At 35.5% G+C, this 27,986-nt stretch overlaps 7 protein-coding genes across 10 annotated transcripts; 3 read left to right on the top strand and 4 right to left on the bottom strand.

The window, feature by feature from the left end:
* Window positions 1-187: 187 nt before the first annotated feature.
* On the bottom strand, window positions 188-2,407 carry LOC103862817 (probable WRKY transcription factor 46). 2 transcript variants are annotated; one of them, XM_033290836.1, is made up of 3 exons: window positions 1,125-2,407; window positions 897-1,028; window positions 188-804 (listed from the first exon to the last, which is right to left on the bottom strand). In XM_033290836.1, exons 1-3 carry the CDS (start codon window positions 1,352-1,354, stop codon window positions 336-338), a joined length of 831 nt encoding a protein of 276 aa, XP_033146727.1. In that variant the 5' UTR covers window positions 1,355-2,407; the 3' UTR covers window positions 188-335. The 2 variants fall into 2 exon arrangements, with proteins under 2 accessions (XP_033146727.1, XP_009138761.1); XM_009140513.3 differs by having other exon boundaries at window positions 897-1,031; window positions 1,125-2,389.
* A 6,048-nt stretch (window positions 2,408-8,455) lies between these two features.
* Window positions 8,456-13,120, top strand: LOC103862815 (phospholipase A1 PLIP1, chloroplastic). 2 transcript variants are annotated; one of them, XM_009140511.3, is made up of 6 exons: window positions 8,456-8,565; window positions 8,689-8,811; window positions 9,655-10,726; window positions 10,823-10,882; window positions 11,116-11,532; window positions 11,898-13,120. In XM_009140511.3, the coding sequence occupies exons 3-6, from the start codon at window positions 9,677-9,679 to the stop codon at window positions 12,306-12,308; spliced, it is 1,938 nt and encodes a 645-aa protein (XP_009138759.1). In that variant the 5' UTR covers window positions 8,456-8,565; window positions 8,689-8,811; window positions 9,655-9,676; the 3' UTR covers window positions 12,309-13,120. The 2 variants fall into 2 exon arrangements, with proteins under 2 accessions (XP_009138759.1, XP_009138760.1); XM_009140512.3 differs by having other exon boundaries at window positions 8,468-8,605.
* Window positions 13,121-15,193: 2,073 nt separating this feature from the next.
* On the bottom strand, window positions 15,194-16,143 carry LOC103862813 (putative RING-H2 finger protein ATL21A). The gene has a single exon (XM_033290837.1). It carries the CDS (start codon window positions 16,085-16,087, stop codon window positions 15,332-15,334), a length of 756 nt encoding a protein of 251 aa, XP_033146728.1. The 5' UTR covers window positions 16,088-16,143; the 3' UTR covers window positions 15,194-15,331.
* A 169-nt stretch (window positions 16,144-16,312) lies between these two features.
* LOC103862814 (probable F-box protein At3g61730) lies at window positions 16,313-20,393 on the bottom strand. Of its 2 annotated transcripts, XM_009140510.3 has the most exons (8): window positions 18,005-20,393; window positions 17,563-17,765; window positions 17,445-17,492; window positions 17,208-17,372; window positions 17,082-17,129; window positions 16,845-17,012; window positions 16,665-16,772; window positions 16,313-16,566 (listed from the first exon to the last, which is right to left on the bottom strand). In XM_009140510.3, the coding sequence occupies exons 1-8, from the start codon at window positions 18,340-18,342 to the stop codon at window positions 16,484-16,486; spliced, it is 1,161 nt and encodes a 386-aa protein (XP_009138758.2). In that variant the 5' UTR covers window positions 18,343-20,393; the 3' UTR covers window positions 16,313-16,483. The 2 variants fall into 2 exon arrangements, with proteins under 2 accessions (XP_009138758.2, XP_033146712.1); XM_033290821.1 differs by having other exon boundaries at window positions 17,208-17,492.
* A 255-nt stretch (window positions 20,394-20,648) lies between these two features.
* LOC103862812 (E3 ubiquitin-protein ligase SINAT3) lies at window positions 20,649-23,229 on the bottom strand. The gene is made up of 4 exons (XM_009140506.2): window positions 22,771-23,229; window positions 21,976-22,362; window positions 21,327-21,650; window positions 20,649-20,849 (listed from the first exon to the last, which is right to left on the bottom strand). Exons 1-4 carry the CDS (start codon window positions 22,990-22,992, stop codon window positions 20,802-20,804), a joined length of 981 nt encoding a protein of 326 aa, XP_009138754.1. The 5' UTR covers window positions 22,993-23,229; the 3' UTR covers window positions 20,649-20,801.
* A 281-nt stretch (window positions 23,230-23,510) lies between these two features.
* Window positions 23,511-24,498, top strand: LOC117133780. The gene has a single exon (XM_033290860.1). It carries the CDS (start codon window positions 23,569-23,571, stop codon window positions 24,166-24,168), a length of 600 nt encoding a protein of 199 aa, XP_033146751.1. The 5' UTR covers window positions 23,511-23,568; the 3' UTR covers window positions 24,169-24,498.
* LOC103863296 lies at window positions 24,223-24,879 on the top strand. Its single transcript, XM_033290846.1, has one exon. The coding sequence runs from the start codon at window positions 24,280-24,282 to the stop codon at window positions 24,874-24,876; it is 597 nt and encodes a 198-aa protein (XP_033146737.1). The 5' UTR covers window positions 24,223-24,279; the 3' UTR covers window positions 24,877-24,879.
* The last annotated feature ends 3,107 nt before the right edge of the window (window positions 24,880-27,986 follow it).

Below are 27,986 nucleotides of genomic sequence, written 5' to 3'. Positions count from 1 at the left end.
TCTTGATAACATTCCTAGAGAATGAAGAGTTTTGAAAGAACATTACACCAATTGTCAGTTTTGATTGTTTTGTGAGATAAGATGACAAATGTTCTTAGTCTTGTGTCTTTGTTGATGTCCTAAGGTTCTAACTTGATCATAAGGGACTTGTTCGAAGGACATCCCACGTATTATGTATATGTTGGAATAGTAAACGTCCCATGGATATCACATAGATTATTGTGTAATATTTTGTCCAAGTACCACATTGGTCTTAAAAACATAGGAAGAATCATGTTCGTCCACTTGAAAACTAGGAGTCTAGGACTAAAACTAAACGTTCTACACGATAAGAATTACATCCACGACAAATCGGGAGTTGAACCGAGAAGGGTTTCCAAAGAAGAGAAACACGAATCATCCGTTGGCGAAACATGAAACTCGTTGGTGATTCCAGATTCTGATGTTGTAGGTGATAGATTCGCCATCAGATCTTTCCATTCTAGGAAATCATCATCCATCTCATGATTTGAGAATGAAAACGTCCTGAAAATATCCTTCTTGTAATCAAGATCTTCAATACTTAACATCAACTCTTCAGGCTTCATGTGTTGGACCGTGTCATCAGAGTGCTTTGCATCATGTAGCTTTTGTTCTGCTTCTTCGGACACAGGAAGAGAGTGTTTGGTGGCTGATTGAGTGATATCACATGTGTGACTCTCTACGTACTTGACTTCATAGCACAAAGGGTTTGTGTCTGACTTTTGAACTTGCTTCACTGCCAAGCAACCTCTTGTGAATTTATGTGTACATCTATAGTATCCTCTGTATTAACAAAACAGAGGAAAACTTTAAAACTGAAATAATTGTAACGATTAATATAATGCTCATAAGATGATTATAATTATTTAACTTACCTAGGGTTCTTGGAACCATGAATATCTTTCTGACCATATTTTCTCCAACAATGACCATCATCAAGTAGAGTTCCTTCTTGTCCTGATCCGATACAAATATTTACTTTCTCTGTCTTTTTCTTCTCCAACATTCTTCTGTAGATCAAGAAATCAAGAGAATTAGACAAAATGTCTTGAAATTCAAAACTAATAATTAAACACACAAAAATTGAATAATCTCTTTTATACCTCTTCTTGTTACTCTGATCACTTCTCTCATGGCTTCTCTTAAGTGTTTTCTTGTCAAGATTCATCATCATAGCAATTGTGTTTTCGAAACAATGGAGGATCTCCGAGATCAAGACCTCGTTTGATTCCTTCGAAGACGAGGAAGGGTTGTTCAAACTGTTCATAAGCTGATTCGCTAACTCTTTCCCTTGCTCCAGCTCCTTAACCACAAGCTTTTCTTCCATCAACATCTCTTCCTTCGTTATATGAGAAGCTTTGGTTGGTGGGTTTGATGAGATATGAGCTTTGTCTTTGAATAAAGTGTGTGTGTTTATGAAATGAAGTTACATATATATATATGATGGTGCGTCTGTGATTTTGTTTTGTTTTTTATTTTATTTTATGTCATATAATTCTTCGGCAAGAAGTTGTGGGGAAAAGAGAAGGATGCTGGAGAGAAACTTACGAAAATGACATGGATTCTATTTTAACATAGTTTTTTCTTCTTACTAATTTGATGACTCTTTCAAACCTGTTATAGATAATAGATCGTATTTGTATTCTATCACTTAGTTTCTAAGTGTTGATCAACTCATTTTAATTTCACTATTTCTTACGTTTTCAAGAAGTTCGTCATTTAAAAAAAAAATGAAATACTTGACGTACATTTGTGGGGTTACATGGATATTATTGTATCATGCTAGTTTACGAAGAGTTAAGAGTCTTGTGTTGGTTCACACAATGGAAAGTGACATGTTCACATATTATTGGTGGTAAAGTGATATGATTAACGTAGAAATCATGATAATGTTTTGACCAATGGTGTCTCCGATCTAAAATCGATTTACTATTGAATGTATATGTCTTCATCTATGCTATTCGTTTTTATATTGCAAAACGCAATAGTACATCACAATTTAACCTTTTTAAAACTCACATTTTAATGTAATACTGATATAATCGTGTAATTATATAGAGGTTGTCGTTTATAAAATATATTTAGGGGGTTATTGGAACACAAATTTCTGTGGAATTTGATGATTTTAATAGTTGAGAAGATTTTAGAAGTTAACTAGATTTAACAAATTTTATCAAATACTTTTATATAGATTTTCATTACTTGTGTATATAATTCTATTGATTGTTATTAACTTTTAAAGTAAGAAATTAATGGTGGTAGAAAAAAAAGGAAAGAAAATCATTTCAATTAAGGCAATTCTTAAACAATTTTTAAAAAAGTTTTTGTCACAAAAAAGATCTCAAGAAATAAAATGACCAATTTTTTTAATTTTTACTTCTTACTTTACAGATATATAAATAATAAAAAATAAAAAATATTTTTTTATATAATTCGAAATATATGTTTTAAATTTGAATTTTTTGTTAAAAAAAATGAATTATTATTTTGAAATGTTTTTTTTAAAACTCGAAAGTGCTTTTTAAAACTATTTTTACAAGTTTTATTTTAAAATTTTAATATTTTTTTCTATTCTTTTAAGTTGTGAATTGTATTATGTTAAAGTTGTGATTTGTATATTATTTCATTATTCAATTTGAGTTTTTGTATGTGAGTGTATTTTATTATATTGATTTCAAAAATCTTATGGGTATAGATGATATTCTCAAAGTTGAGTACTATGAGTAAAAACAAAGAAAATTTACATCTCAATAACAATAAATTTTAATAAAATCTTAAAATCAATGAAAACTAAACTTTTTCAATTACCGGCCCTGCATGCCACCATATATTTTATCTGGCGCGAGCGAAATGAAAGGAAGCACAACTCCAGTAACAAGTCGGTGGATCAGGTAGCAAGGTTAATTGACAAGGCTGCGAGGAATCACATCTCCTCCACAAACTATGTGCTCAATCCCAAGCTACATGGACTGATGATACGTTGGTTTGACGCTCATGCTAGTGTAGTTTAGGCTTTTGGCTATTTCAAATTTCATTTTATAATCTCTAAAAACTCATTATAGTTGTACATATACTATTCTTTTGCGATGATCAATAAATTTAACATTTCATCAAAAAAAAACTTTTTCAATAACAAAAGATTTTGAGTGGAATTTAAAAATCATCACCCCCAATAACAATGGATTATATTTAGATTTTAAAAATCCACAAACCAATAATAATGGAATCTTAAAATTTAGTAATTCTTCTAGAATTCTTTGCCCAATAACCCTTCTTTACTTTTACTTTTGACTGTTGTTAAACAGAGTGCTTAGTTGCGGCTAGTCCCGACTGGTGAAGCTTAATTAACTATGGTAGAGATTAATTGTTCTAATTAATCCCCTATATATTAATTGAGGATTTTTAAAAATATTAGAACTTTAATTTTGTATTAACTAAAACAAACATATCCTATGTGGTATTTAAATTTTTAAATGCCTTCTAAATCCTATTTCTAAGAATTATAGAAGACCTAGTATAAATCATAGTTTAATATAACGTTGTCACATATTTCCATAACTATATATCATATTAAATGTCGCTTTTATTTTTTTTTGTCATCAATACTATTAAAAGGGAATGAGTTTTAATAAATCTACTTAAAAAGTTGTATGGACTCTTTTATTAACTAATAATATTTTGGTATTACTTTGATTTGGACAAATAATATGTTACCTTAAATTTTTCTACTAATCATTTAGTCAAAGCATTTATTTATTGAACCCATATTTTTTTGTAAACGAAAAATTATACCATATATATACTACCACATAAATTTGGTTCACGAAAATATAAATCACATATACTTTATTATTCTCTAAATATATCTCAGTAACTTCATAATTAAGATAAGTTTAAAATTTTATATTATGTTAATTTTATTTTATTGATAAATAACAATTTAGTATTTAAGATAAGTTTAAAATTATCAAAAACCCAACAAATCTTTTTTTTACTGCTAAAAAAACCCTACAAATCTATACTATTAAATTAACCAAAAACCTCTCAAATAAATCTTAAGTTTCACCAACTGAACGAATGTAACTTTTATAAAATGCACAAAAATATAATGAAATGTTAGATTTGGGCATTCGGGTCTTCGGGTCAAATATAAATCGGTTTCTTTCAGGTCCAAGTTTTTTGGGTCTTGGGCATTTATATCCAACTAGGTATTTGAATTATTTTTTTTGTTCAGATCGGTTCCTTTTAGTTTCAGGTCAGTTTGAGTCAATAATTCAAGTATCTGTAAAATTTACTATGTAATTTGGCTACGTAATGAGTCTAGCTCGGTTCGAGTATTTAGGACAAAAAGATCTAAAGAATCCGAAAAGCCAAAAAATCAAAACACGAAAATACCCAAAATAAAAAATACCAGAAATTACTAAATATCTAAAAGACCAAAATCTTACCCGAGAACCAAAAATATCCAATATTTTAAATATATTTTTAAAATTTGAAATTTTACCCAAAACCTGAAACTATAACAGAAAATGCGAATCCAAATTTTATAATAATATTTTTATACTGAGAACATATATGAATTATTCAAATATGCATAATATGAACAAAACATTCTGGGTACTTTGGGTACCCGGAGTCTAACATAGATCCGCAGGTCCAAAAAAATCTAATAGGTATTTTTTTCCCAATCCCGAACCTCAACGTGTATATATTTCGTATTGGTTTGGTTCGTTTATCAAATTTGGGTAAAATGTTCATACTTAAGAAAGAGTTACATAAGAGTGTATATAAAAAATCTCGAATAAACTTATAATAAGTTATATAATCTTAAACGAATTTTTGTATTCGATACGACTTTATAACATAATAATACACAATATTCTAAAATATTATCTCATATCCAACTTCGTATATAACCCATAAACTCCGCGCTTTCGAAGCGCATGTCAAAATCTAGTACCCGCATTAAGACCAACGAGTGCCTTATACATCAGTTCTTTGCGTATTATGAGTAAGGTTCTTGGCTGTTAAACGTTTCTTACAAAAGCTGAACCTTCATCAAAGATAAAAGAAGAACAAATCACATGATTATTAAACAAATCAAAGAAGACTGTTGCGAATGCTACTCTTTTTGGATAAAAATATACATTATGTACAATCAGTCTAAATCCATTAAAAACCGAGTAGTAAACAAAAAAAAGAATCGTACAAACTGTTCATTATTATTAGGTTCATATATCACATATAAGTTGAGTAAACTGGAATCTCTACATTAGTTGAATTTTTGTTATTCTATATTGAAGACAACAATATAATTGGAACTTTATAAAATATACTCGAGTAGACATTCAATCTCCTACAGTATACCATATAGTAAGAACGAGTATGTATTTAACTAATCAAAAAATCCTTTTATATTGTATATAAAAAATATTTCAAAACCATATCAGTATAAAACATAATTAATATACGGTTTGTCTGTTATTAATGTTTGTTAAGTCATTTTAATTATAATCTGGTATACATAATACATTTCAAGTGAAGCAAATATATATATATATATATATATATATATTTTTATACGAAATATAAGTATAAGATTAATATATATACATTATTTTTTTTTTAAAACTAAACATAAATATATTTTAAATCTAATTTTATATATAATAATATAGTTTAACATATGCAAATATTTTTAAATTATAAAAATTAAAACTATTTTAAATATATAAAGATGATAAATCTAAAATGATTTTGCAACAATTATACTAATATCTACAATCATATAAAAATACATAAAATAAGTAAAAATAATATAAATAATAACATTAATAAAATATAATAATAATATTGATAGTTTTTTTTTTAATATTAATGCTTAAAATTCGGCTAGACGTCCACGTAGACCGCATAATGTCTGCCTAAACGTTATTATTCATCCGAGTTACATAAATCCACATAAAATATTGTATACATAAAAATAGTACGGTTGGCTACCGTATAGCCTAAACGCCGCCTAGGCCGTATTTTAGAACACCGAACGATAGTCATTGATTTTTTTTTTTTGTGAAAAACAGCATCCATGGACCACGCATATCCTTGTTTATTTTACGTAACCATTCAAATTTCACAAATTATATCACAAATCAAAACGCGTTTGCATTTAATGTTCTAGTGACTAGTATGCATATGTCTTTCGTTAAAAAGAAGTTGAAACTAAAAAAGTTATAGAACAAAGCCTTTTGGATATGATATAACACCTATTTGGTATATGTACATCAACGCCATTATAATTTCTGTAATTTGTGAAAAAAATAAGGAAGAGTTAGCAAAAAAAATAAAATAATAAGGAAGCTTCGGCGAAGACGAGAGAAATTCCTTTTGAAGAGTTTGTCGAGAATGAAAATGACATGAACCACGAAAATCAAAAGAACCGCGTGGGTCCTCTCCATTGATTTTGTTACCCTAGTTCCACGTCGTGCTATTACCATATCTTATTACATTTTTATTTATTCATTTATAATAATCCACATCTTATTATTTAGGGCATTTTATTGAGATAAGAGATGCGTGATCATGGTCGGATAATTTCAAAAGAAATAATTTTTACAAACGATTAAAGATAATCAGGTTGTTAATTGTTAAATTGTTATGGACGATTATTTCATTTTTTGGAAAAGACAGAAACTGTCCATACAAGAGTCCAAGCTAGTGTTGAGCCTCTAGAGAGACTGCAAATAGTAAAATCATCATTTTTAATGTGGATTAACCGGCACCAAGTTCATGACTATATGACCAGATTATACATAACTAAATGTAAAAATCATAACCAGTTCTTACGAACTAAAATCCGAACCACAAGGGTTTAAAACGTAGACATTTCTTACTTTAGGTCACTGTGGATCTTCTGCCTTGTGCTTTTTCATTTATAAATAGTAAAAAGTAATTTATGCATAATATTTGCTCAAATATATTAAAGGGCTTAAATTTGTAGATCTCGTGATGATGCAGATGGGGACCGAGGACCATCAAAGAACACATTTGCAGAGAGGATTAACTTAATCTATTTGGTTTGGACCTGATCAGACTCCCATGTATGGCCTTTTCTCAATCTGAGACCAATAAACTAATGGTTCTTAGTAATGTTTTGGACAGTCAACAAGCCCACTGTCAAAGAAGCCCGTGAATATAGTGAAACGGAGGGTTATTACGAGAACACGTGGAGGCTAGGCTAGCGGTGAAAGGTGACAATGTAGTTACTCTTTGCCAGAAAAACACACTGACTTCGACGAAAAAACAAGTGTAAAGAAAAAACAAGTGGAAAATTGAAAACCGGCGGGAAACGTTTGGCGGCTGTGTGGTTGCCACCACCTGGGAGACGAAATGTGGAGATCACTGACGCTCTTTGCTCCATGCAATCGAACATTTGGCTCGTCATGGTCGTTTTTTTTTTTTTTGATCAAATGTCATGGTCGTTTTATTTTCCTATATTACCCTTTCTTCATCTGTGGTCAATTAGATATTTTCATCTCATGCACGCTTTCGTTATTGCTATGACAAAAAAATACTCTACTCTTTTGTGTTTTCGACAAAATTAGAAATTTTATTTTTCTGAATTTATAGTTAGAATTCAATGTCTAGATTAACTCAATATGAACAAAATCAATAGACATAGTTTTTCGAAAAACAAATTACTGCATAAATATACATCCTATATTGAAAACTATACTCTCTCTTTACACCAAAAAAAAAAACTATACTCCCTCTATTTTTTTAAAGTATCACTTTAACATTTTTTGTTCAGTAAAAAGTGTTTTTTTAGAATTTCAACGCAAATTATATTTATTTTTAGTTTAATATAATTGTAAAATACATTAATCTTATAAATAAAGTACTATCGGTTAGATAGATGTACTAAATAAAAAGTTTAATTCATTTGAATCATTTTTTAAATATGTGTGAAAAGTGTTTAAATAATATTTTTATGAAACGGGTGGAATATAACGTAAATGTGGATTTAATGGTTTTATAACGATTTATCTGTTAACATGTATTTAATTTTGTTATTTTTCTTCTTCGTATACGATATTTGCATTTAGTCACATTCATGTATGAAAAGTTCTTACGTTCCATAGATTTTGTTTAGATTTTTGAGGTTTGACTAATAATTAGAAGAAAATCGAGGGTACGTCTAACGTATAAGAATGGCTAATTTTTTTTCATAACGACATTTACCAAAAATACTCTCGCAAATTAAGCAAAAAGAGTGGCTAACTACTCTCCAACCACCACTGGTTTTCCGATTAGTAAATAAACTACAACAACGATGGCATTTACGTCCATACTTGGTTTTCTTTCTCCCTCCTTCCACGTGACATGATTCTCTCTCTTCTTTTCATTTTCACATATATATAAACATTGTTTGCATCTACATCTGTGAAAGGGAGAGAGAGAGAGATTCATGAATCTTTTACAGAACAAGAACAAGTTTCAGAATAGTCTGGTCTGACTCTTTTGTATCCTTCTCGTTTAAGATTCATCGTACGTATTCAAACCACCATTTCTCTGGCATTACTTATTGGTATCTCCGCCTAGTTTTTTTTTTTTTTTTGTTATGTGTGTTTAATCATCAAAGATTTGTTCATCAATTTTGGTCTCGTCCAGAGAATGGCGACTTTCTTGATCTCGGTGGTTTGATTATGATCCACTCCAGCTGATTCGACGGTTAAGAAACGCTGCATTGATCATCCATTGTTCTTTGCCATCGATCAAAACCTAATAAATAAGGTAACGCATCTCGAGACTCATGTGTTTATCAATATCTCTTTTGTTTCTTCCGAATTATTCTCGTTAAGATCCGTAAAAATTCCATATAATATGAACAACACACATAATATGCTTTTGTCTATTTTCTTCTTCAAAATTTCAAACAATTTGCACCAAATTTTAGCAAAAACAAATTTCAAACTCTTTTTTTTCTTAAAAACACGCATATTTTCTCAAAAAACAAAAAAAAACTATTTGTTATATTTTCTTTGTTTTTCAAAAACGGTACTCGAATAAACTAAAACTTTCCAGGTAATTTTCGCCTTAATTTACAAATATATTATTAACAAGCCAAAAAGTATATAAACAATATTTAAATCCTGAAAAGTTAGACAAAACCTTTTTTTATCGATCTTTATTGTAATGGAAAATGATAATACGATGAGCACATCGTACGTGGCGCATGTGGAAGTACATCTGTACTTTGGACCCAGTCCAACTATAAGATTCGAACCCCACACAACACATTAGTCACATATGAGAGACATAAGCAACGGTTGGTAGTTGTTTCGTAGGTGTATATTGATTTGAATAACTTCGTACTTCTTCTCTAATAGCTGTCTGGTTACCTAAAATAGGTCCATACCATAATAACACACCATTCCATTTGTAAATGCCCTAGTTGACTCTGGTCAAACTAATCAAACCGTTTCATTTTTGTTCGCCAACTAAAACGTTACATTATGTTATGAAATAGTCAAAAGATTTCATACTACATTTGGTTAATGAAAAGACAAAAGAAAACAACTACTAAGAACGGTTACACAGTTTAATGTTGTTTTGGTCTTGTCTTGATTGCTATAGTTGGAGTTTTGTTCATAAAAGAATGTCGTTTAATGCGGCTATGGCGTCTCCATCTCCACCTGCGGCCAACGACGTTTTCAAAGAACATTTTGGCCTTCGTAGATCGTTGTCCGGTCAAGATCTCGTCGTGAAAGCTGGTGGAATACGGAGATCGAGTTCCGACAACCACTTGTGTTGTAAGAACAGGATACGTGCTGTGTCCGTACGTCCTGGTCAGGGAATGAAAAGCAGCCGATCTGTAGGAGTGTTCTCGTTTCAAATATCGAGCTCCATAATCCCTAGTCCAATAAAAACATTGCTATTTGAAACGGAGGACGATACAGATAGTGATGATGAGCCTGAGGTCGAGCCGAATCTTGATGGAGCCAAGAAAGCGAACTGGGTCCAGAGGCTGCTCGAGATAAGGAGACAGTGGAAGAAAGAGACAAGAACAGAGAATAGTAACGGAGATGTTGTGTCGGAACATGAAAACGTTACGTGTGGTTGCGAGGATGGGGAAGGTTGCGTCGCGGATTACGAAAACGGCGATTGGGAACGCGAAACGTTTTCAAAGTTGCTTGTTAGGGTTTCTTGGTCTGACGCTAAACAGCTTTCTCAGCTAGCTTACTTGTGTAACGTGGCTTACACGATACCTGAGATCAAGGGTGAGGATTTGAGAAGAAACTACGGGTTAAAGTTTGTTACATCTTCACTAGAGAAGAAAGCCAAAGCAGCGTTACTTAGAGAGAAACTGGAGCAAGACTCAACACGGGTTCCTGTTGTTACATCGCCTGAATCAGAATCCGACAAGTTTCAACAACGATCATCGTCTTCATCTTCTGCTTACAAGATTGCTGCTTCAGCCGCTTCATACATTCACTCGTGCAAAGAGTATGAATCTTCAGACTTGAACAACCCTTATAAATCTGCGGCTGCGGCTCAGGCGGCAGCGTCGACAATGACCGCGGTGGTTGCTGCGGGTGAGGATGAGAAGCTAGAAGCGGCAAGGGAGTTGCAGTCGCTACAATCTTCTCCTTGTGAGTGGTTTGTGTGTGATGACCCAAACTCATACACTAGGTGCTTTGTGATTCAGGTAAAATGTTCTCAAAATTTGACTACTACAATCAAAATACTCTGTTTCTCAAATTATATATGCTTTGATGTGTTAACTAATGTCATTGTCTTGTAGGGTTCTGATTCTTTAGCTTCTTGGAAAGCAAACCTCTTCTTTGAGCCAACTAGATTTGAGGTGACAATCATGATCTATATTTTTTTAAGGCTTGTTTATTATGTTATTACAAATAATGGAAAAATATCATACAACCGACAATTTTATATGATGGCTTAAGATATGATTCACATCTGACTGCACCATCCATCATCACGATCTATGACTTAGGGATGTCCATTTGGTTATTGCCTTACTGGTTCAGTTATTAATATCCGTTAGGAGATCTTATGACATTAATATTAATTTTGCAGGACACTGATGTTTTAGTCCATAGAGGAATCTATGAGGCAGCAAAAGGAATATACGAGCAGTTCTTACCTGAAATAACCGAACATTTGTCTCTACACGGGGATAGAGCCAAGTTTCAGTTTACAGGTCATTCTCTTGGAGGCAGTCTCTCGTTAATAGTGAATCTGATGCTTCTCAGTAGAGGACTCGTTAGTTCTGAAGCAATGAAACCTGTTGTCACGTTTGGTTCACCGTTTGTGTTTTGTGGTGGTGAGAAGATTCTCGAGGAACTTGGTCTTGAGGAGAGTCATGTTCACTGTGTGATGATGCATAGAGATATCGTCCCACGAGCTTTCTCGTGCAATTACCCTGACCATGTTGCTCTCGTCCTCAAACGTTTGAACGGGACGTTCCGTACACATCCTTGTCTTAACAAAAACGTAAGTCATTTATATAAGCTTATCTGTTTTGCTTTTACATGTTGGAGTTATAACTTAGGAAGCTTTTTCTAAAAATCTAAACGCAAACGCACAAAAATGAATTACATACAAAGTGGGACTTTTACATTCAAATATTAGCGTTTGAAGTAATCACATCGTTAGGCGGTGATCAGACGATGTAAAAGATTAACGTCTAGCTGGGTATCTAAGCGCTGCTTAAATCGATTTTTTAAACTACGGTCAATGTAAAAAAATCGGCTATATCGATTTTAGAACATCGTGTAAAACTTTTGTTGTCTTATATAAAATAAAGTACGTACTTACCTTAACTAGAAGTGTTTGGTTGTGTTTTTTGCTCTTTGCAGAAACTGTTGTATTCACCAATGGGGAAAGTATTTATCTTACAACCAAGTGAGAGCGTCTCACCAACGCACCCTTGGTTACCGCCGGGAAACGCTCTCTACGTTTTAGACAAGAACAACGAAGGTTATTCTCCCACGGCGTTGCGTGGGTTTCTAAACCGCCCACACCCACTCGAAACGCTGAGCCAACGCGCCGCTTATGGCTCAGAAGGTTCGGTGTTGAGAGACCACGACTCTAAAAACTACGTCAAAGCCGTGAACGGAGTTATCCGGCAGCACACGAAGCTCATCGTTAGAAAAGTGAGGAGACAGAGGAGGAGTACTGTTTGGCCTGTGCTAACGCCAGCAGAACCGAACTCTTCAGTCAATGACTGGAGTCTGACGGCAACTGAAGAGATCATGACACGTGCCTAGAAAAGGGACGACGGTCGATGCCTCGTTAAGTTGTGCATAGAATAAATTATGTTTATGTGTTTGTTTACATTTCTTGGGAGGCACGAGTAGAGTTAATAAAAATGTTGTAAAACCGTAAATACCTCTTTCGTTAGTAATATATAAAATTGAGAGCTACATGTTATCTGTAATCGAAAACAACTTCTTTGAATAGAATGTTATAGACATGGGCATTTTACCCGGACCCAAAGACCCTAACCGAAACTGACCCGAAAATATAGGTTTGGATCAGAGTCCGGGTCCATGCTAAAGTACATGTTAGATCTTTTTATTTGGACCCGTAAGTCTCCGTTCAGGTCCGGATCCTACCAAAACCCAATCGGGTCCTCGAAGTACCCAAAAGTTATTGCGTATATTAGGTCTAATTGGGCGATTGGATATAATCTATAAATAATTTAACAGATTTTTTTTATTAAGAATAAAATAGCTGTATAAAAATATAAAAGAAAATAATTATCAAATAATTAATTTCCATTTTAAAAGTCTAAATAAAATAAAAATTACAAATGAAAAATTAATCATATTTTTTCTTATAATTAACTAACTTTACTTCTTAATAATTTTGTGTTAAAAAAATATAAACCAAAATTAACTTCAAATATTTCACCTGATATGATTGTGACATATATCAACTAAAATAAATAAATTGTAAATGTGTCAATAAAAACTGTCATTATGTGAAAATAACTTCTTTTTTTCCTAAAATCCTAAATAAAAAAGATTTCGAAAAAATTTATTTTCTAATCTTAATCAATTAATATTTTTTTCTTTTTTTTTACATCTTAACGAGAGAGAATTGTAAAATTTTATTTAATAATAATTTTTACTTAAAAACTAATGATAAACATGGTAGTAACAATTATCTAATTAACAAGAAAATTCGTAAAAATATTAATGATATTGAAAAAAAGAATTTTGAAAATGGCAGCTTTTTAAAAAATTACTATTAAATGGAAATAATTATTTGATAGAAATTTTATTTTTCTAAATCCTAGACAAAAATATAATTGTAAAAGATTATATAATATTAATTTCCTTTTCTAATATTTTTTTGTCATCAACTTAAACAAACTCAAACTATCTCTGAAAACCACGACCTTATCTAATATTCCAAAAAACTGTAAAAGAATATTTGATAGTTTTTGTTTCTTATAAAAAAATTCTAAGCAAAAGAAATTTGTATCATATTTTTAAATCTTAACCAAAAGAGAATTGTAAAAAATTATTTGATAATATTTTTAAGAGAGTATTTGATGATGAACATGATACTAAAAATTATTTAATTAACAAAAAGTGTAAAATTAGTATTAATACCAATTGTAAAAATAGTAATTTTAAAATTATATATTAATAACTAAAAATAATTATTTGATAGCAATTTATTTTTTTCTAAAATTCTAAAGAGAAGATAATCGTAATAGGTTATATGACAGTAATTTTCCTTTTCTAAAATCTTAAACAAAATTGTAAAATTGTATTTAATATATTTTTAATACTTTTTTATTGTAAATAAAAAATAGATTTATAAAATAGAAAGTTTTTTTTAAAATCCTAGCAAAATAAAAATTTAAAGACTTATTTAATAAAACATTAAATTAATACATTAAAACATGTATATGTTGTCATCGACTCGATTGATGTATTTGACTTTCATTCTTTTTACTTTTCATTCAATTTTTTATTTCAGGTTGTGTTTAGTTTAAACTTTTAAGTATATTATTTTCTCTAATCCTAAGTACAAAGTTTATAACAATTCATCTATGCACCATATTTAGAAAATATAAATATTAACTTGAACTTATATGTAAAAACGAGTTTAATTATAAAATAAATCTCAAAAAACATATGCAAAAAACAATCATAAAACTATAACTAAATAATTTATTATTTTATGATTTTTATTAAATTAAAACATCAAACAAAACATGTTGAAACATAACGGGCTCTTATTAAATAAAGAAGAGCGTCGCATAGGATAAAAGTGAGTCAATCTCTTTAAAACAATAAAATGTTCATAGCTATTTTGTTTTAACCTCTAGACCACTAAAACGTTTACATGTGGCATGGAGGCTCATAACTTTTTTGTGGGTCTCCCATGAAAAGTCTCTCAACATTTTGGACTCTCTCTTTCATTTTGTAATCTTTTCTATTATATTATTGTAAAGAAACCAGTTGAGAAACCACCGCTGTTCATGGTCTAGATGGAGGAGTCTCTATGGTTAATGATGCTCTAAAAGGGTTATTACATAATATTAAAAAGGAGCACAATACGTTACCATGCATAGAGATGTAATATCAAACGTAATTTTTCCACTCTTTTCGATAGAGTCAATTGAACAACATCAACTAGTCACAAACTTCACCTAATGGAGAGAACTGTTTCGACAAATCGGGCAAGAGCTACGCAACTGGAGCCACGTATCGATGCATTCGACGTGAAAGCAGTGTTCACATATTAATAAGCATCCAACGGTTTCACTGCTCGCGTATTCTGATAAACAAATGGAACATATGTTGTTATTTTTCCCTGGCAGCTTCATATTTTTCTCTACTTTCACTTTCTTGTACGCTCCAACAATCGCAGACCTAACACGACCTCTAGGCGGTTTGCGAGTGGCATCCCGTGCCAATGATCGTCGTATCTGAGTAGGGAGCCACTCGAAACTGAACGTGACATATACCACACAAGTAGTTATTCCGAAGAGTAGTGTCATTAGGGAGAGACAGATCAACTTCAGTATTAGTAAAATGAAGTTGTAAAGTCCTGTGTTTAAAAAAGGGAAGGGTAAAGAAAATAGTTTTAGTTTATTATACGCTGTTGAAAGTTACATATATATTATTTTAATTTACGGTTCCGACGTTTCCGCATGTTCTAGTATTTGAATTTTGATATATGTGTTTGATTTAATCAAAAGACTGACATGATCTGTCCGTATCAGATTTGATATGTTTTGTTATCTAATGAGTAGATAATAACCATTAAGTCAACTATTTGATCCATTGGATTGAAATTCGTCACCTTGGATGTCATGAAGGTTAAAAGAATGAGAGAAGAAATTGGGTAACAAACCAGATTTGAAGGAACTGAACCATTTGATTTCTCGAGTGATATTGTTTTTGAACCCACGTAACGAGCTGCTACCCTCACAATCTCTGCCACTCGGTGAGTCCCATTTCAGCCAGAGGTCTTGATCGTTGAGGTGAACAGCGACTAGTGAAGAAACAGGAAGGAGTAATGTCTTGAAGACTTGACAAGAGGACGGCATCGAACTCGCGAGATCAAAACGAGTGGCGAAGAAGGAGGACGTTGAATTACCAAGGCAAATGATGGGTGTGTAAGGGGAGAAGGATTTGATGTCCTCGTTAGGACAGGTAAAGATGGCATGGTTGAGAAGGTGGAGAGGAGATAAAGGAGATCCTGAAGCGTCGAAGCTGAGGAGTCGTCTGGCAATGCGGTTGTTAGGGTCGTTGAGGCGGATAAGCTGTTTTTCATAGTCGATATCTCGGACGAGGAATAGTCCCGTGTCGGGAAGCTTTAATGCTGTATTGTGGCGATCGGTGCATAGGATGTTGAGTCCTGTGTGGCCACGGGTCGAAGATTGCTTGGGGAAGAGCCAGAAAGGGAAACGAACGTCGACGTTTCCACATGAGGAACTGTAGCAACGTTTTGCTTCTGAGGCGTTTAGGAGAGGGAAGCAGAAGAGGAACATAAAGATGCTAACTTGTTTTGAGAATGTCATGTTGTGGTTTGGCACTAAGGGACTTGTAAGCACTTATATAGATAATGGAGAAGTCAAAAGAATAGTAGATATAAAATGATATGTAAGGGTCTTCTAGATGTTCACATACTCATTGGTATGAGTTTGATATAGAAATTTTTTTTAAGTATTTCAGACTAATATTGCTAAGTATTATAAAAATGAGTGTAAACATTGATTATAGTAAAGTGGGGGAGAGACTAGGCATAACAGAAACATTGATCATTGGTGCGTGTGATTGTATATAACAAGTTCAATAATCTCTCAAACTATTCTTGCAAAATATGGAACGATGTAACACTTTTTATAATAAAAGGCTAATGTAGAGATACTTAAGATGGTCTGTGTGAGTGGGATAAACACATTGTGATCAGGAACTCAGAGTAGCTGCTGGGAGATTCTGATGGAAACTATGTCACCGTCAGTTCCTGCCTTCATCGTCTGATACTTCACAATGATTCCTACAAATGTAGATATGTATAAGAACTACTACTGGGTATCTTTTCTTATCTTTGTTTCAAGATGGTTGATAATGCAGAGTGTATGGACAAGTATATACCTTCGTTTTCTTGTAATCTTGTGTGAAGAGCTACTGCGTGGGGTGCGATCATTGCTTTGGGTTGGGAATCATCTGGAGCTCCGGTCCAAGACTTAAGGTTAAGAATACCTGAACAGGTCTCATTCATTCATTCACAAGTTGTGAAGTAGAGTCAAAGATTTAAAGAGGAGGAGTACTTACCTGAGGATGAAGATTTAAGGTGTTTGAGATCGAATATGGCTCCACAAGCTGCAACTGCGTCTTTCTGCAACTTATGAGACGCAATAAGATTGTATTCCCAAGTTCCATTTTTGTATCCTTCATTCAAGAACAGCTCAACATGCCTAGCATCCAGTGTTTGCATTGTTCCTACACAAGTTAAAACATAAAACTCTTAGTTGCAATTTTAGTTACTGCAGAAGAGACTACTTTTTTTACCATCACAGGTACTGAGGTCACAGACAGGGCACCGAACTAGCTGCAAATCTGTCAATAAAGATAAGCCATGATTACATCTTTCTCATTTGTGAACAGGTTCCAGAAGATAATGCTTTTCTTAATTACCTGCAATCCAAATACCGCTTTTGATGTCTTTTACAATACATCCACCACTGGATTCAAGCATCCGTTCAATGGTTCCTTCCCTTGGAACTCTCAGTGGAGAACTCAACTTCTCAGTCAAGAGTGACACTCCAGAGTCAAGAGTAAAGGCACCAATTCGCATCCAGTCTATAATCACAGTGATAAAATCAGCTAAATGAAGTAATTTCAAAGGTACATGAATCAAATTGAAGGACTGACCAATATGCTTTTCCTGCTGATGGAACAAGTAAGAGTGACTCCTCCCATCTGCATCATCCATCATTTCATTTCTTAGTTTACTGAGAGACTGTGATTGTTATCTTGTAATAGTACTCACCAAAAGCTGAAGCATAGATCTTGATCCAGCTTGAAGAAGCTGGATACAGCTTTGGCACACGAAGATCACGCAAGCAAGCAAACCTCCAAATAGCATCATCCTCCATCACCATCTTGTTAAACCATTTGCTCGTTGCTCCAAGCATCACCAGTGACTTCCCATCCAAAAACCTCGAGATGTATGTCCACGCATCTTGCTCGTACCTGATTCCACAGAGAAACTCATAAGAACAGACTCATGAATCCTGATTAAACTTATAGTAATCGATTTTCAAATTCAGCAATCACGAACAAAATCAATGGTCTCATACAATCCAATCGATTCCAGAAGCTACCGAAGATGATCGATCGAGTTCTATATCCTAGATCTACATCAATCTATTCGTGATCAGATCAAATCGAAACTACGTGCGATCGGGGAAGAAGAAGAAGAAGAACGATACCATGAGAAGCTGGAGCGGTGAGTAGAAGCAGAGCACCGAGGAGATACGCATCCATGGATTCCTCTGAGGATCGTCCTCTTCGGAGCTAATCTTCTATCTATCTGAGGAGAGCTCTTCTGTTCGTCGCTCTTCACCGATCGTCTCTTCCCTCTGCCGTGTTCGTCTCCCGCGGGAGCTTTCCTCTTGCCGCCTCTGTTAGCAGCTAATTGTACATCACTGGATCTCGTCTTCATCGTCTCTTGCTCGCTCACTATCTCACTAGTCGATAGTTTGTTAAGCGGAAGAGATTCAAATGTTTGTTTTAGCTCTGAATCGGTTCGTAGTGAGAGTGTATACATGCACACCGCGGAGGAGAGAGCGAGTTTTCGAAATATTTGAATCGCAAATGACGTTTTTGCCCCTGTAACAAACTTTCTGGGACCCGCCTCTCTCACATTTTTAAATCGGTTTTGAGTTTCGGACCCCGGTTTAGCATCACCCGATCCTTAACCGAAATTGTAAGCTAATTTATCACGTGGTAATTGGGAACATACAGCAACTATACGCAGCATTGCATGCATGACCCATGCAATTTTATAAATTTATAAAAACCAAACCAAATCAAATTTAAATGATATTGTCTAATCAGATTTAAGATGAAGACCTGAAGAACAAGTCTCTCATGAGGGCAGCTATATAAACATAATTTTCGTCTCTCTCTCTCTGTCATACGCAGACTCATATATAAATGAACCCTAAAATTACTTAGTTCGTCTTCGTTTTGTTTGTGACGAAAGCAATAGTCTCGTGGAAACCATGAGTTTCTTCACCAATGAGGAACTCGCATGGCAATTCTTTATTGTTATTATGCGTTTTGCTGTTTTCGAATATCTCAGAACGGCAAAAGTGGTGGTGCTCTGGGACCTGGTCGAATGTCCCGGTATGGATGCTGTTACTGCATCGGAGAACACAAGGCTTGCCCTTAAGAAGGGAAGAAGCGAGAGACGTCAGATGATTTTATCGCACTTCCTTTGCAAAGCAGTTGAGTATTGTACACAAGTCAGTCTTATGCGAATTATGGGAGACACCTCAGGGCATATCCAGTTCAGCAAAGCTTTTGATCTACTCCAAAGAAAACGATACTACAATTGTATCTTAGCACATATTAGAGTATGTATAGTTGGTTTGTGGTTTGGTTAGTTAGAAAAAAACGGATAGCTTATGATGTATATAAACACTTGTATCTTCTTCATTTACGATTAACAGAAACAATTATAATTTCCAGATTCTCTTGTATTCATCTTCTTCATGAGAGCTTTGGTTTCTGCTCAACATCAAACTTCAATTCCTCTAATAGCACAGCCTAAGGACTTACCCATGTTGAAAGATATTTCCGTTACTACAGCATGGCTTTGGGACACCTTATCAGTCGGAGGACAAGCCCTCATTTTCTTTTTAGATTTCTTATGTGTTTTATCTTTTTTGAAAAAAAAAACATCTGCAGAAGATTTTTGTGGACTTTATGTGCATGGCTGTTGGCCATCTTGAATCGTTAAATCTGGTGCTAATCATGGAGGACATCTCAGGACACCGGGAGTTCCTCCATGCTTTTGAGTTTTTCAAATGGAGAAATTTTTTTTTAATTTTTTTTATCACAGCCACTTTTTGAAAAGGTACATAGACGCTTCTTAGTTCTGTCGAAGCAGTATGGCTTTGGGAAAGCCTATCTATGGATGCACTATAGGCGATAATGATGATGATGAAGACGAAGATGGAGAGCTTAGTGACGAAGAAGCTCTTATTAGTGGCAAAGCTGACGTTATTAGTGACACAGAGCTTAGCTTTCATCTACTGACTCTGAGTATGAGGAACAGTTTATTAACAGAGAACCTGAAAACTCTGTTTCAGTTCAGTAGAAAGGCAAAAGGCTGGACCAAGACAATCACCAAACCTGAGTTTAACTCAGCAATGTTACAACGGTCAGATTTACGTGAAGAGGGAGACAGTAACATTAAAAGAAAAGCAAAAGCTGCAGATAGTATAAATGACAAGATAGAGACAATAACATTAAAAGAAAAGCAAAAGCCGCAGATAGTATAAAGGACAAGATAGAGACATCAAACATATTCTCAGCCTTTCAAATACTAAGTGATGATTGATAGAGACCACCTCTCGTGCTTATTCTTTCTGTTTATTTTTGTTTTCAGTTTTTGTAATCTCTCTGTTTTTTCTCGTTAGATCGATCTTTTTGACCCTTCTTTGAGTTTCATGGCCAGCCGTGGATATAAGGTTTTGCTCTCATCTCCAGATGGCAACACTTCCCTCCGACAGCATTCACAAGAGTTTTGGTTGTTGGAGAAATTGATCCAAGGAGAAGGGCCTTCGACTCAAGAGAGCTAAGTGAAGATTTGAAACTCATCTGGCAGCAGCAAGGGACTGACTCTATGTAGTTATCGTTTTAGTTTTCTTTTTATGCTTTTGATTTGTAACTGCATCATCTGTGAAAAACTTTCTCTAGTTTAAAATATTTATGCATATTCAATTTTCTCTTTATCCTTTTACTTTCCGTTTGTTCTTAGTTTACAATTTATCAGCAAGAGGCAAGAGCAGAGAGGATACTGATTCTCATTACTAACTTTCTGTCTGCACTTTTTAGAAAAAAAAATTGATATATGAAACTTGTAATGAACTATTTAAGAGAGATGACAAGAAGTTTATAGTAGATCACAGAGAAGGCTCTCTAATAACAGACACTTCCAAGAACAGTAGTTACAGAGACACAGCGCCAAGTCAGTAAGAGTTTCAAAATTTTAATTTTTTAAGACAAGTTTGGGATACAAGCTCCTCCTCCTCCAGCTTCACCACTATGCTGCTCTTGGTTTAAAATAGCGCTCGCTTTGGTCGCCATGGCGCAAAGCGAGGTCTTGCGATGTCCTCATCGACTTGACACCTCAAGGCAAGGCAACATACACAAAGCGCTCGCTTTGAGCTCGCTTTGTGCGCTTTCTTATTAACCTCTATGGCGACCAAAGCGCTGCCTTATCGAATTTAAGCTAAACCAAATTGATTTGTGCACAATTAGGTAATGAAACCGATCTAGGTTTGTGATTGAAGCTTTGGCATCATATAGAATCTATCTCCAAACCCTAATCTGACCTTCTAAATAAGAGCTTTACAAGTTTTTTCATAACCGGTTTTGATACTTGAACATTACGTGTAGTAAAATGATGGTAGTTACTGTTATTGGCTTCGTACACAAAGCGATCGCTTTGTGTCGCCATGGCGCAAGGCGAGAGGCGAGACCCTCATTGCCTTACCTCGCCATGCGCCATTTAAAACCAAGATGCTGCTGTTCTTTCCATATTCTTCCAGTAACCCGCAGTTTCAGCTCTTTCCTATCTCCACCCGAAAAGAAGAGAGCCATGTTCCTCTGTATGATTAGTCCATCATGACTATCTCGAACTTTCCTGTGACTGTCTCTCACGCTTCTCGGTGTTCCTTCCCATATCAGCTTCCGACCATACCCTCCAACTTCCAAACTGTAATTATAGTTCCGAGCTTCAGTCTCATCCCCCATGAAACGTAGAAACGCCATGTAGACTGGAGCCATTCCGAGCTGGAATGCCTCAAAGTGAAGACAAAAGTATTCACCAAAGCAGTAAAAGACCTGAAACAAAACCAAAAGACAGAAACTGATAAGAATAACAGCTTATGAAACCAAAGCATCCCTCCCTTTCAAAATAATGTTTGTAAAAATTAGTTTTAAAAAAAATATATTTTGTTTTTTACATTTTTGTGTATTTTTTATTAAGTAATAATTATAAATTGTACATTTCTAAAAAAAAATAATTGAATTTATATTTGTTAAAAATTATAAAAAAAATAGTTAGTCACAGAAAATAATGCATTTATTATCTTAATACTATGTTTTATTAATGTGAAAACTCTAAAACATTAATCTTTTTTGATTTTTTGAGGGAGTATAGTCTTACAGTTAACATCCATGTAGCATTTTCGACTTCACGAGGATTAGACTTGACATAACGATGGTTGAAAGTACACCCAGAATGCATATCCACCTTGTGGTCATCCCTCAGATGAGCAACTAAGAAAGGGATATCACCCATAACAGAACACTCTGAACCAGCGTACGGACAGCTATAAGGCCTGAAGTCACATACAGTCTCGTGTTTGGGCTTACCGTAATAAGGGAATATCTCAGGACAACCAAGTGACATGTACTTGCACGGAAGCTCAAGAGACTCGGCTACTTTTTCGAGTGCTAAACAACGGATATCACCGAGCTCTTGTCTACATGTAGGGCAGCGATTGTGAACTCTGTTCTTACACGTTGAACATAGAGTATGTCCGTTTTGACACTGCAGGAGAATCAAAATCATTGTGTAAGCAAAGAGACAATCAAAAAGCTTAGCCATAAAACCGATCAACAGAGTAAAGATCCGGGAACTGAAAAAAAACAAGGCAAATTCAGACAAGAAGAGATTGAAACAGAGTATCAAACCATAGTGTAAGTGTTTTGTCCGAAAATTATCTAAAGAGAAAATAAAAACCCTAAAACCAGTCACCAGAGCAAAGATCCGGGAACTGAAAAGCAGGGCAAATTCAGACAACAAGAGATTGAAACAGAGTATCAAACCATAGCTTTGTCCGAAAATTCTCTAAAGAGACAATCAAAAAGGCTTATAGCTTTGGCAAAGTTTAGCACACAAAAACACTAAAACCAATCAACAAAGCAAAGATCTGATCAACAAGAGATTGAAAAAGACCTGATGAATAGGAGGGTACATAGAATTGGTGCAGACAGGACATTCGAGAAGCTCATGAACACTTGTGGTTGTCGGAAGAAGACCAGAAGCAGCATTCGCGTTGGTGCTGTTATTACTATGATGCTTTGAAACCGATGCGTAGGAATGGCGATCTTGATGGATCTCTTCGTCGTCGTCGGTGACATCGATGGTTGAAGTGCAGTCCATGCTATCCAAATCCATCGAAAGGTGATCGTGACGAAGATCGAATCCGATTAATTGAAACAGGTCAAGTCTCGTGAAGTGTTGATTTCAAATAAAGAGAGATGCTTTTCTTCATGAGTTGCCGTCAGATGAACCTGGCAACCGCAATCGGACGGTCAGGAAGGCGACTGTAGTATTAGAGAGAATGTTAATGGGGAAGAAGAGAGATTCAGAAGAATTTTACAGGAAATGGAAATTATAATAATAATCATTTAATAATTAATATCTTCTTACTCAAATGATTTCTTCGTTTTTAATTAAATGTAATGTTTATTAATGTTTACTAACTAGATTTTGATCCGCGCTTTCAAAGCGCGGGATTGTTTTTGAAACATTCCAAATTTATTTGATATAAATAAGGCGAAAAGAAAACGGTTTGATTTCCTTACTTTTCTCACCACGATCTGGGTGGTTGATGATGATTTCTTCAATATTGGGGCGGTTTCTGATACGAAATCGACCACGATGTTGTCTATCCCCACGATGTCTCATAGGAGTAATCGTGAATAAGTGGTTACAAGGCAGTTCTGCTGGAAATGGGTATATAAAAAAGGGATGAAAAGATCATTGCTTTATCGTTCTCTACCATCTTCAATCGAAAATATAATCAATTATTTTTGGAGATTTTGTTCTCTCAAGATGGCTGATAATATCCGAAGATCCTTACAAGATATCAACTTCGGCGCTGAAGACGAACCTTTTGTCCTTCCATCAGATGTGGTGCGTCAAGCAGAGGAGGAGAATCGTTTTATCCTAATCGGGCGTCCGGTGATGCCGAGAAAGCAGAACCTGCGTGCAATTGTTGCAACAATGCCACGAAACTGGGGTTTTGATGGTGTGGTTCGCGGACGAATCATTGAACATAGACGTTTCCAATTCGTCTTTCCAACAGAGGAAGCCATGGACACGGTGATCAGAAGAGGACCCTGGGCGTATGCAGATCGTATGCTGGTCTTACAGAGATGGACGCCCCTGATGGATATGGGTACGCTCAATCACATTCTTTTCTGGATCCAGATAAGAGGAATTCCCCTTCAATACATGAATCGCCTGGTGATTGTACACATTGCTCGCGAACTTGGAGAGTACATCCAAATGGATTACAATGAGGAGGTGGGAGGCAGAATGGAGTTTGTCAGGGTTCGTTTGAACTGAAATGTCAACAACCCCCTAAAGTTCCAGAGAAATTTCCAGTTCAGTCCTGGTGTCAACACATTACTTCGGATTCAGTACGAGAGACTCCGTGGTTTCTGTGAAACCTGTGGTATGCTCACACATGATTCTGGAGCATGTTTGATCCAGAATGGCGGTGCGGGTCCAAATGATGAAGACAACGACAGTGGAGGAGAGGGAGATGAAGGTGTGGAACACGTTCCAAACCAAGGTGTGATCATTGAGGAAATAAATGAAGAGGTAAATGAAGGAGACAATGCTGCTGATGGTCAACAACCGGGGGCTGCTGCTGAGATTGAGGATCCTGAACAAGAAGAATACGAGAGGAATATCAGACAGATGGAAGAGGAAGTTGATGATGAGCAACTGTGGAGTGGTGAAGGGATGCAAACAAGGCTCTCCAGTGACGTCAACCGTGATGAAATGTATAACCTTCTCCTCCCCGCTGGTCAACACTTTCCATTAGAGATGGCTGAAGATGTGGGCCTTAAGAGGAAAGCTTGGCTTACATCGGATAATGGTAAATCAGCAAGTTTTTTTAAAGAGGAACCCAGCAGAACTAGCGGAGCAAAACGTAAGAAAGGATGTGCTGCAGATCTAAAAGAGCAGAGTGGTGAGAATGTTGATCCGATGGATGACTCTACCAATGTGGGAGGCGCGGTGGGCCCTGAACCACCTCTACCGCCATGAGGACAGCCTGTTGGAACTGTCGAGGACTTGGCACAGACTCGACGGTTCGACGCCTTAAGGAGATATGTCGCAAGTATCTCTCGGACATACTGTGTCTAGCGGAAACAAAGCAACAGGACGATTATGTGCGTGATGTAGGAGCACAATTAGGATTTCCCAATTCTGTTATTGTACCACCAGTAGGAGTAGGAGGTGGTCTTGTTATTTTCTTTCAGCAATCTATTCAGTTAAATGTACTTAGTCAGTATGCTCATCTCATAGATTGTAATGTTGGCATCAATGGAATGAGTTTCTTTTACTCTTTTGTGTATGGACATCCAACTCCGGCACTAAGACATCACACTTGGGAAAAACTGAGTAGATTGAGCATAACCAGAAGACAGCAGCCTTGGTTCCTCTTAGGAGACTTTAATGAGATATTGGGAAATCATGAGAAAGATGGTGGAAGGCTGAGACCTGAGATTTCTTTTTCTGAGTTCAGACAAATGATGAGAACGTGTGGGCTTACGGATTTTCACTCTGTTGGAAACAGACTATCATGGGTTGGGCAACGTGGAACACATTTGGTTAAATGATGTCTGGATCGTACCATGGCAAATGCAAGATGGTTTGAATTTTTCCCTGCATCTCAGACTGAATTCCTGGAGATTGGTGAGTCCGACCACAGACCGCTGGTAACTTTCATAAGTGCTGAAAGAGTGGACCCTCCAAGAATTTTCAGATTTGATAGTAGGATGATCACAAAAGAAGGCTTCACAGATAGTGTTAAAAGGGGTTGGAGAGGGATAGGACAGACTCAACTCATTCAGATGCCACTTGTGCAGAGATTGAGTAACTGTAGATACCAGATATCACGCTGGAAAAGACAAAATCGCAACAATGCTGAGGAAAAGATTGGAGCGCTGAGGGCAAGTTTAGATAAAGCAGTAAACTCAGCAGTGGTAACTCAACAAAGAAGAACAGAAATCAGAGAAGAGTTAAACCAAGCCTACCTCGAGGAGGAAGAATATTGGAAGCAAAAAAGTAGAATCAACTGGTTACGCTCAGGTGACCGTAATACGAGATACTTTCATGCGGTTACGAAAGGAAGAAGAATCAAAAACACTATCAACTCTCTTCAAGATGAGCAAGGTGTTATTTACAGAGGCTATACTGAGATTTCCCGCGTGGCTATTAAATATTTCCAAGATTTATACACCTCAGAAGGAACGGATCCAGACAAGTATGCGTCTGTCTTTCAAAATTTCCAACAAAAGGTCACTCCAGAGATGAATCAAGACCTTACTAGAATGGTTACTGAGGAGGAAGTTTATAAGGCGGTAATGGATATTGGAGCTCATCGTGCTCCAGGCCCAGATGGTTTTTCGGCAATTTTCTACCATACCTACTGGGATGAGATAAAGGATGATATCATGAAAGAAATCACATGCTTCTTTGAGACAGGGCGTTTGGATCAACAACTCAGCCATACAAATCTATGTTTGATACCAAAGGTATATCCTCCATCGAAAATGAAGGAATTTAGACCGATAGCACTTTGTAATGTATCTTATAAGATCATTACTAAAGTCTTGGTTAATCGGCTTAAGAAACATCTAAGCAACATCATCTCTGAGAATCAGAATGCTTTTATCCCTGGGAGAATGATCTCAGACAATATTGTCGTCGCACATGAGGTGTTTCATTGTCTGAAAGCTAGAAAGAGACAAGCTACCTCATACATGGCTGTTAAAACAGGTATAACGAAGGCATATGATCGTCTTGAATGGAATTTCCTTGCTGAAACAATGAGGCATATGGGTTTTGATGGTCGGTGGATCAGTTGGATCATGGAGTGTGTTTCTGCAGTCCGATATTCGGTTTTGGTTAATGGTAAACTAGAAGGTTTCATAACGCCAGGGCGTGGTCTCAGACAGGGAGACCCGCTGTCTCCTTGTCTTTTCATTTTGTGCGCTGAGGTGTTATCACACTTGATGACAAGAGCAATGGAGGAACGTTCTCTACTCGGTGTCAAAATTTCCATGAATGCCCCAGCTGTTAATCATCTCCTTTTTGCAGATGATTCTCTATTCTTCTCCCTGGCTAATGATCGCGCTGCTAAAAAGCTTAAAAGCATCTTTGGATTGTACGAGGCAGTTTCTGGTCAAGCTATCAACTTAAGCAAATCATCTATCACCTTTGGGGTTAAAGTTAATGCGACTGTTAAGACAAGGATGAGAGTGCTGCTAGGAATACATAATGATGGAGGAATTGGAAAGTATCTGGGATTGCCAGAACAAGTGGGAAGTAAAAAGAGTGAGATGTTTGCTTACATCCTGGATAAAGTGAAAACAGTTACTCAAAGTTGGAAACAGAAACACCTCTCTCACGGTGGGAAAGAGGTTCTGCTCAAAGCCATTGCTGTAGCAATGCCTATTTTCTCTATGAACATCTTTCGGTTGCCAAAAGAGATATGTTCAGAGATTAATGCTATATTAGCAAAGTTCTGGTGGGGCTCTGGTGATAAAAAAGGTCTTTGTTGGTATTCTTGGAATAGAATTAGTGTACCAAAGAGAGAAGGAGGACTCGGCTTCAAGGACTTGGAAATATTTAACCAAACACTCCTCAGTAAACAAGTGTGGAGGATCATGCAAAATCCAAATTGCCTTATGGCTCGTCTACTAAAGGCAAGATACTTCTCAGGTGGAGATATTCTGAATGCAAAGCTAAAAAAGAAAGCGTCATATGCTTGGAAATCAATCTTATATGGACGGGATCAAATTACAAAAGGGATGAGGTACATTATAGGTGATGGTGAACTGATCAACATGTGGACTGATCCATGGATCCCAGATCATCCGCCAAGACCACCACATGCTAGAGGGGATTTTACTGAAGGAGAGAATGTAAAAGAATATTTCGATGCTAATCGTTTACAATGGAATGAAGGAAAACTACGAGAAGTGGTTATTGATGAAGATGTGGAGCGCATTCTAGCACTTCGAATCAGTCCAACGGCAAAACAAGACTTAATGGGATGGCATTATAATGAGGATGGTTTATACACTGTGAAGTCAGGATATTGGTTAGGTACTCATTTACCAACTAATACACTACCTTTACCAACTCAT

The sequence above is a fragment of the Brassica rapa genome, chromosome A04 (assembly GCF_000309985.2).
Source record: "Brassica rapa cultivar Chiifu-401-42 chromosome A04, CAAS_Brap_v3.01, whole genome shotgun sequence".
Taxonomy (NCBI): domain Eukaryota; kingdom Viridiplantae; phylum Streptophyta; class Magnoliopsida; order Brassicales; family Brassicaceae; genus Brassica; species Brassica rapa.
This window is presented reverse-complemented; position numbering and strand designations above follow the sequence as displayed.

Bases quoted from the DNA above. Each gene is read 5' to 3' on its own strand.
- LOC103862814 (XM_033290821.1), bottom strand. From the start codon at position 18,342: ATGTATACACTCTCACTACGAACCGATTCAGAGCTAAAACAAACATTT. The intron at 17,493-17,562 runs GTGAGTACTATT...TGGATGATGCAG, and splicing joins GATCTATGCTTCAGCTTTTG to ATGGGAGGAGTCACTCTTAC. The intron at 17,013-17,081 runs GTAAAAAAAGTA...TAACTTGTGTAG, and splicing joins TGACCTCAGTACCTGTGATG to GAACAATGCAAACACTGGAT.
- LOC103862815 (XM_009140511.3), top strand. From the start codon at position 9,677: ATGTCGTTTAATGCGGCTATGGCGTCTCCATCTCCACCTGCGGCCAAC. The intron at 10,727-10,822 runs GTAAAATGTTCT...ATTGTCTTGTAG, and splicing joins CTAGGTGCTTTGTGATTCAG to GGTTCTGATTCTTTAGCTTC. The intron at 11,533-11,897 runs GTAAGTCATTTA...TGCTCTTTGCAG, and splicing joins ATCCTTGTCTTAACAAAAAC to AAACTGTTGTATTCACCAAT.
- LOC103862812 (XM_009140506.2), bottom strand. From the start codon at position 22,992: ATGGATTTGGATAGCATGGACTGCACTTCAACCATCGATGTCACCGAC. The intron at 22,363-22,770 runs GTCTTTTTCAAT...ATTCTCCTGCAG, and splicing joins TGTACCCTCCTATTCATCAG to TGTCAAAACGGACATACTCT. The intron at 21,651-21,975 runs GTAAGACTATAC...GTTTTGTTTCAG, and splicing joins ATGCTACATGGATGTTAACT to GTCTTTTACTGCTTTGGTGA.
- LOC103863296 (XM_033290846.1), top strand. From the start codon at position 24,280: ATGCTCACACATGATTCTGGAGCATGTTTGATCCAGAATGGCGGTGCG.
- LOC117133780 (XM_033290860.1), top strand. From the start codon at position 23,569: ATGAAAAGATCATTGCTTTATCGTTCTCTACCATCTTCAATCGAAAAT.
- LOC103862817 (XM_009140513.3), bottom strand. From the start codon at position 1,354: ATGTTGATGGAAGAAAAGCTTGTGGTTAAGGAGCTGGAGCAAGGGAAA. The intron at 1,032-1,124 runs GTATAAAAGAGA...CTTGATCTACAG, and splicing joins GATCAGAGTAACAAGAAGAG to AAGAATGTTGGAGAAGAAAA. The intron at 805-896 runs GTAAGTTAAATA...TTGTTAATACAG, and splicing joins CATGGTTCCAAGAACCCTAG to AGGATACTATAGATGTACAC.
- LOC103862813 (XM_033290837.1), bottom strand. From the start codon at position 16,087: ATGACATTCTCAAAACAAGTTAGCATCTTTATGTTCCTCTTCTGCTTC.